Source organism: Seriola aureovittata, chromosome 13 (assembly GCF_021018895.1).
Source record: "Seriola aureovittata isolate HTS-2021-v1 ecotype China chromosome 13, ASM2101889v1, whole genome shotgun sequence".
Lineage (NCBI taxonomy): Eukaryota > Metazoa > Chordata > Actinopteri > Carangiformes > Carangidae > Seriola > Seriola aureovittata.
In genome coordinates, this window is record NC_079376.1 from 1,309,022 (window position 1) to 1,317,500 (window position 8,479).

Here is an 8,479-nt window from a genome sequence, read left to right on the forward strand (position 1 = left end):
ATATAACTAATAGAAGCAGCTGCACAGTCAGGTGTAACGCTGGTGATTCAGATTTAAAGAAAGGTTCTGACAGCTGGTTCCTGTCCGTCAGTTTCTCTGGTTTCAGATCTGCATTCATAAACTCTTGAGGTTTCAGATCAGCAGCTGCAGCTGATGAAAAGTGGTGAAATGTTCATCAGAGGAAACAGACAGAGTCGAAAAACAAGAAGTGAAAACGAAAAATTTCCCAATAATATTTTACTGTTTCTAACACTCTGCTAGATCTGATCAACGGAGTCTCTCCAGGAGTGATGATGACGTAAAGTGAAGGTGGCACTAGACGACATACAGGTCATTCAAATCTGAAGGGTTCATCCTCTGGGGACATCGTGACATCTCGAGAATATCCGTCCAGTCATTTAGACTTCTTTTTGGGGAGGGAAGTAGCAATGCTGTCATCGTGGTGGTCACAAAAATCAAGATGCATTATCCTCTGAAGACCATGAATAATGACGGAAGATGTAAATGAAAATCTGCAGGTTGTGTTGAATATTTGACTCGGCGCCGACAGCAAACATGTCTCTCAGACTCAGACAGATTAGGCGCCGGAGGGAAAGTCAGAGGACCGTTAAAGTCCGGAGGATCCGTCCTCTGGGGAACATGAACGGTCGAACAGTTGTTGAGATGTTCGTCACACCTTCAGACAAACACCAGCATCATAACATAACCTGAGCGTGCTCCCTGTGCTGTTAGGACGCTGTGACCTCTGACCTCTGCTTCCTGTAAGTTCAGTGTGTACTTACACTTGAGTTAAAAGCTGAGTGACGCCTGAACGCCGAGGCCTCCTGCTCCCGGAGTTCATACAATATGAGGAAGTGAAAGAATTTCAAGGACTATTACGCAACAACACAAAGGGCCGACATGTTTCCATCACTTCAGAGGACATTACCTCCACACACATTCATGTCCTGGAGACTTACTGTAACCATAACTATAACCATAACCATAACCATAACTATAACCATAACCATAACCATAACCATAACTATAACTATAACCATAACCATAACTATAACCATAACTATAACCATAACTATAACTATAACTATAACTATAACTATAACCATAACCATAACCATAACTATAACCATAACTATAACTATAACTATAACCACAACTATATCCATAACTATAACCATAACTATAACCATAACCATAACTATAACTATAACCATAACCATAACTATATAACCATAACCATAACCATAACTATAACTATAACCATAACCATAACCATAACTATAACCATAACCATAACTATAACCATAACCATAACCATAACTATAACTATAACCATAACTATAACCATAACTATAACCATAACTATAACTATATAACCATAACCATAACCATAACCATAACTATAACTATAACCATAACCATAACCATAACTATAACCATAACCATAACCATAACCATAACTATAACTATAACCATAACCATAACTATAACCATAACCATAACCATAACTATAACTATAACCATAACCATAACCATAACCATAACTATAACTATAACCATAACCATAACCATAACCATAACTATAACCATAACCATAACCATAACCATAACTATAACTATAACCATAACCATAACCATAACCATAACTATAACCATAACCATAACCATAACCATAACTATAACTATAACTATAACTATAACTATAACCATAACTATAACTACAATCACTGCTCATCCATCACCAAACCTTAAACCAGGTCTGGAGTCATTTGCTTTATAGGAACTTGTTTTCATCCTGTGAGGAAGGACGTGTGAAACACACGGTGGCAGGAAACACTAACCTGCCCGGCAACAGTCAGAGCGGCAGCCATTATGTTTTCAGGTTGTCCGTCCGTCCGTCTCACTCTCGTGGACACGATATCTCAGTAACGCCTCGACCAAACTTCTTCCAGTTTAACGCAAACATTCACCAGGACTCGAGGATTAACTGATTAGATTTTGGAGGTCAAAGGTCAAGGTCACGGGGATCTCACAAACCACGGTTTTGGCCTTGTGAACGTGACATCTCGAGTCTCCAGAACACAATATCTGTTTTCTTTATTTTTAGCATTAGAATTAAGTTTGTTTGTTAAATTACATTAAAAGACATTTTGTTTCTCAAAGCAACAACCAGTCAGAGTGTGACTTTGTGTTTCCTTTGCGGAGAACATCGACAGCTGATTCGTACGTGGTAATTACAGTCAGTTTAAAACCAGGTGTATATCGAGTATAAAGGTCGTACCTCTGCTGATCCGCTGCTTCTCCCCCGACAGGATACCGGGCGTGTCGATGATGCTGATGCTCTGAAGAACCTGGTTCGGCATCTGAGAGCAGATAAACCTGAAAACACACACACACACACACACACACACACACACACACACACACACAGCAGAGTATGTAAGTCGTCATAATACTGAACTGTGTCTTGTGTTTTAGTCGTTGCATCATTTGTGTATTTGCAGCTCGTTTCTCCTTCGTGTTTTGTGGCGCTGCAGCGCGTTGGCCCTCGTCAGCTGCCGTAGTGTCGGCAGCCAAATTAAAAAATATATGAACTGAACTGAAGTTAATTCCTTCAGAATAAAAACAAACATTTCATGAAAACATCACAACTTTAATTTCCAGTTTTATCACATTTTTGTTTGTTTTCATTTGGATATAAACAATAAATCTGACAGGCTGCGACTTTGATTACTATAAATAGTATTTGTGTGTGTGTGTGTGTGTGTGTGTGTGTGTGTGTGTGTTTGTTACAAGTTAATTTTAGTTGACAGACTGCAGCAGCTATAAATCGCCGCGGCGTGTTGGCGAGCTGCAGGCCGGCAGCGGGAAAAAACAAAACGGCCGCTCTGACATGAGGTGACGCACACACACTTCCCCCTGGAAACAATAACTTATTGTGGAAAGTTCCTCCGCTGCAGCGACCAGGACGAGATGGGATTCCTCAGGTACACACCGACACACACACACACACACACACACACACACACACACACACACACACACACACACAGACAGTCTGAGGGTCGACTGTCGTTCCACTTCCTCTTCAAAATATTTCTGGACTGAGGAAATACGTTTGGACACGAGTGTTTTTAGCTAAATTTAAACCCCTGATACGAACTCTGAGGAATCTGACAGCCGCCTGTGTGTGTGTGTGTGTGTGTGTGTGTGTGTGTGTGTGTTTACACTTCAGTCTGGGGTGAAGGCAGCCACTTCCCAGGTTGTGAGTGTTTTGAGGAAAGCAGTGACAGGAGTGTGGTGTGAGGAGTTGGCAAGATTTGTGTGTGTGTGTGTGTGTGTGTGTGTGTGTGTGTGTGTGTGTGTGTGTGTGTGTTTACCTGTTGAGGAAGGAGTTTCCGAACGCGTTGAGTTTCCTGAACGGCTTTTTGGGGTCGACCACCAGGGCGTTGCCGGGGACGACGCCTTCGTTCTCGCCGTACATCACGGCGATGAAGCCGTCGGTGGTCGGCTCCGGACCGATCCTCATCCCCGGGAAATCCTGCTCCAACAGATACCTGAGAGGAGAACAGACGAGACATCAGCTGACTCTCTTTTCTGTTTTATTCTTTTTCCTTTTTGTTTTTGAATGAAATAAAAGAAGGAATTTTGATCCTCTTCTGGAGCGACGACTGATCTTCAGTCAAGTAAAGAGGCTCCAGGGATTTAAACCGTTTGGGAAGCACTGCATTAGAAACATGAATTCACAATAAATCTGTTCTCATTTACATGTTTTTCTGTCTCCGTTGTCATGACAACAGAACAAGTTTGGAACAGCGACTGAAATGACGTGTCGCGTCCAAGCTGCTGCTCAAATCCTGATTTTATAACCACGACAAAAATCACCAAACACGTCCGACACAGACGAAGAGCGAGCTGATGGTTCCACGTGTTTCTGTCTGCGGAGGGAAAGCCCGACATCGCGCTCGCTGCTTGGCGACTCACAACACAACAACACTCTGACCAATGGTGCAGCTTCATCACTCAGTCAGTCAGTAACACGGGTGTTTATAGGGTGCTGCTGTGTGACACCTTCAGACCTGCTGTCTGACCCGGAGTCGGTGGATCTGTTCGTTTCAGCGTTTTCGTGTCCTTTCATCTCGACATTGACCTCGCCGACCTCTCGCACGCTTCTCCTCGTTAAAGAAAAGTGAGAAAGGAAGGAAGCGATGGAAGATGGCCGCGGCGAGTCTCTGTCCTCTGACTTCCTGTTGTCGCCGCCCGACAGATCCACACGGACATCAAAGAGAGAAAGATGGAAAACTACCAGGGAGCGTTCACCGCGACCTCCGACCGGCTCAGTGTCGCACGTCACCCGGCCCAGAGGTCAGGCGCTGTCAGGCGTCATGTTCTCACCGAGCTTCTCTTTGGCGCTTTGAGGAAACGAGCCGCAGAGACGACATCATTCAGGGAAAAGAAGCTGCAGGAAGCTGATGTTTTTAGCATCAGTGTGTGTTTGTGTTCATGACACAGACTCAAACAGCACGACACAAGTGATAGAGTCTGACAAGAGGCGGCGCTGTAGAGCAGGACGTGTTGACGTCACGCTTTCCTCAGATCCACTGTCAGTAGAATCTTCTAACACGTGACTCAGTGAAATACAACAGTCCTTAAGAACTACGGAGCGTGGCGTCCGACTTCCCTCCCCAGCTATCAGGGCCGAGCTGAACACAGCACTCACAAGATTTTAACTTCCCAGGAAGTGAAGTGACACTGTAAACAACACAGCGGTTAGTCGCTCTGAAAACGATGACATGAAGGTCGCCATCAGCGACACGGAGGAGGGGCTGTCAGCGCGGTCGAGTGAGGTCACGGCGCTGCGGGCGACGGGCTGAGCTTCAAACAGAAGCGGAGGAAGTGCAAATAAAATAAAGCAACTGTGGGTTCATCAGCTGCAGGATCAGGATATTACAGCTTCTTTTAAGTTTTTAACTGACGACCACACCGCGACCTGCTTGTGGTCCTCGAGCCGCTCATTGGACCACCGTTAACTCTGCTGGTTTCACTTCAACCTCCATCACAGAAGAAGAACAAGAACAAGAAGAAGAAAATGAAATTTGTCAACTCTGCAGTTTACTGGCAACCTGTTCCCATGATTCACAGCATTCCTCTCAGTTTGCATGATTCATAGCATTCCTCCGGGCAGGGTGGGGTGTCTGTTGTGGACACACACACACACACGCGCACGCACACACACACACACACTAACAGCAGCCAAAATCTCTCTGCAGCTTGTGAACTGACGGGTCAGGTCTGTTGCTCTTGTTTGTCGCCAACATATGAATGTTTGTACCGGACATGTACACAAACACACACACGCGCACACACACACACACACACAACACACACACACACACAAACACACACACACACACACACACACACACACACACACACACCCTTGGTCTGCAGACATGAGATAAGCTCAGTTGAGTGTAACCGCGGTGTGATGTCACATCAGTCACATCAACAGTCGCCTCAACAGTTTGGTCAGTAACGGCGCCCGCACGTGCTGCTGCTGCGTTCAAGGACACTCCAGCAAAGTCTTTTTTATTTTTCTTAGACGTGCTGGCTTCATCTGCCTGTTTTGTAAAATAAAATTTTTTTGTTTTTTGTTTCTTGTTCTCCTCCAGTGTAAAGGTGTGTGTCCATGTGTAGTGTGATTATAGATCAGCTCTAGCTTCTATATTAATACTGTGAAAGTATCAAAGCCTCAGTCCACAGAGAAATGCACACAGCCTGTATTCAGAAACTGAGCCTTAAAACCAGCCGTCAGGACTTCTGGAACTTTGTGATGTCACAACAAAGCAGTCACCAAGCCCCGCCCACCTGGACCCACCATCCAAACAACAACATAAAATCTTCTCTTTGCATTCCCCAACCTGAATTCTCCTGCAGAGTTTTCACACGTTTACAAAGGAGCTGGGGGAATTGTTGCCTGACAGTTAAACCGGTTTCATCTGCAGAAACCACAGATTTGTTTTTGCTCGAATCTGGTTCTAACTGAGGCTGAAGACGAGCGGTGGTTGCGTCAGACTCTGCAGGTCTCAGCTCGTCTCTGCTGTAACTCTGCTTCAGGCCTCACTCTGCAGGATCAGCTCTGCGTCCCGACACCCAGACCACCGGCTCGTCCTCCAGGGCGACTGTCACCTTCAGCTCCGGCAGCCTGTCGGACACGTCACCATCAGCAGCTCTGACTCAGCGTGTTGAAACAAAGGCTGGAACTGTGAAGCTGCTGCACTGACAACCAAATCTAAAGCTGCTGCTAAACTTCAGACCTGCTCCATGAAGGTTCATTTCTTTCACATTTCATTAGATGCTCTGTGAGGTTCTGCCATCACTGTCCGAAACTCAAAATCATTTAGTTTATAAGAATATATTAAACAAGGAAAAGCAGCAACTCGTCATGTTCTGGCAGAACAGAGAGGTTCAGAAGATCCTTTGTCCCCACTGTCATCAGGCTGCAGGACACCGCAGCCAAAGGATGTTATTATTGTTTATTTATTATCAACTGTTATTATTGTTGTTGTTTACAACTATATAAAACAAACAAAAGTTCACAAAGTTCCTTAAGTTATGACTGATTATCACAATTCTTCTCAATTCCATTTTTCTCTTGATCAGTTAATTCACTAAAATCACCAAAACCACACACACACACACACACACACACACACACACACACACACACACACACACACACACACACACCGAGGGTTAATTTCACTTTTCATCCTCTGCTCAGCAGCTGCAGCTCTCTCATTAAGACGTCGATCAGATCGGCCTTCGGTCTAATCAAATTACTCTAAACAAAAACAGGAAGTGATGTCACAGGTCTGATTTCACTGATTACGAAACACTGAGCAGTGATGATGGACAGGTGTAACACAGTTCGTGGGGGGGGGGGGCTGCAGTTTGTAGTCTGGTGTCATAAACAATTATGAAACAAGAATCATTATTATTATTACTATAGAATGACTCATCAGTTTTGAACAGTTTCTATTGGACGACTGTGTGAATTTGCAGGTCAAAGGTCAGATGTGTGAACGCGGCTCTGCTGGTTCCAGTTCTCTTGTTGAGGTTGAACAGACTCAAACGTCTTTTCTTAATTCTTGTAAAATAATGCTTTTGTGACCTTTGAACATCTTAGAGTGTGTGTTCATGAAGACTAGTGTTCACTGTGGTGGGGGGTGGGGCGGGGCGGGGCGGGGGGGGGGGGGGGGGGGGGGGGGGGGCAGAGTGTTGATCAGCTCTCTAACTCGTGACAACATGCCAGCCTCCAGGCAGAAAACAGCCTGAGCCGCGGTTTTAGAGAAGCTGAGCTCATGATTCAAACATGCGACGAAATTACTCACAACCCAGTTCCTGAGGAGGAAGCTGCACGTCCACAGGGATCACTTGTGCCGTAATTAACAGTAATTAATTAATTACATTTTGAAGAAAACGGTTTGATGTATCCTGTCGAAACCTAAATTAACGGCATATGCAAATATAAAAGACAAAGTCTTTACCCAGGAGGAAAACAGGCGGCGTGTGTTTAATTTTAGGAGTTTTTAAATGATTTAATCTGCATTTATTCTGACGTGTCAGAACTGTGCAGCGTTGCTTTTATTTTTTGGAATATGAAAAGATGTTTATGCTGCTTCTGCATTCTTGGACTTTCTCTGTTGTTTGAAGATGCATACGCAGCGCTCTGGTTCATGTCAATATAACTGTGCAGACATTCATTCATTCATTCATTCATTCATTCATTCATTCATTCATTCATTCATTCATTCGCCACCATCATCTCCAGACACTTTCCTGACAGTGACTAAAAGGTGTTTTTCTTTTCATCAGGTGTTAACAGGCCTTGATGCACAGACAGCAGCCGCTTTAAACACAGTGACAGTACAGACATCAAACACTGTTCGTCTGAGTCTCTGTCTGTTTCCATCTCGTCAAACTGTCTCATTAACAGCAGCTGGATCAGCTGTGATCAGCTGTGATCAGCTGTGATCAGCTGTGATCAGCTCCAGTCTGCAGCGACTCACTGTTTCTCTGTGACACTGAAGAAAACGTAGAAACATGAGTTTTCTGAATAAAGTTCTGCAGCAAATTTTTTTTCCTCTGATTTCTACAGATTTGATATAAATGAACTGGTGATGGACGTCAGAGATGGTGATATCCTCTGCAGGCGTCAGTCACACTGAATCTAAAAATATGTGTTTCAAGCTGAAGTATTAGTTGGGTATTGAGACCCGGCGTTTTATTTTGGCAGTGAAGCTGAACCTCAGCTCAGACGTCCCTCCGTCTGTCCTGCATCAGTCTCCTCGTGTCTTCAGATCAAACCACAAAAAACTCAGGAAATATCACAACAGCCTGCAGCTACAGAACAAAAGGAACATGCCGTGTAAATACACAGAACAATGGCAGATCATTTACACAGAACTGATGATCT

The 8,479-nt window shown here is 44.3% G+C and overlaps 1 protein-coding gene across 1 annotated transcript in view; it reads right to left on the reverse strand.

Annotated features, from left to right (window-relative positions):
* The window catches only part of ehd4 (EH-domain containing 4), a 29,122-nt gene that overhangs the window by 18,646 nt on the left and 1,997 nt on the right, over positions 1-8,479 (reverse strand). Inside the window, exons 2-3 of the mRNA XM_056393300.1 lie at positions 3,381-3,557; positions 2,282-2,379 (exon numbers count right to left, since the gene is read on the reverse strand). Coding sequence (XP_056249275.1) covers positions 2,282-2,379; positions 3,381-3,557 — 275 coding nt within the window. The remainder of the gene's footprint in view (positions 1-2,281; positions 2,380-3,380; positions 3,558-8,479) is intronic.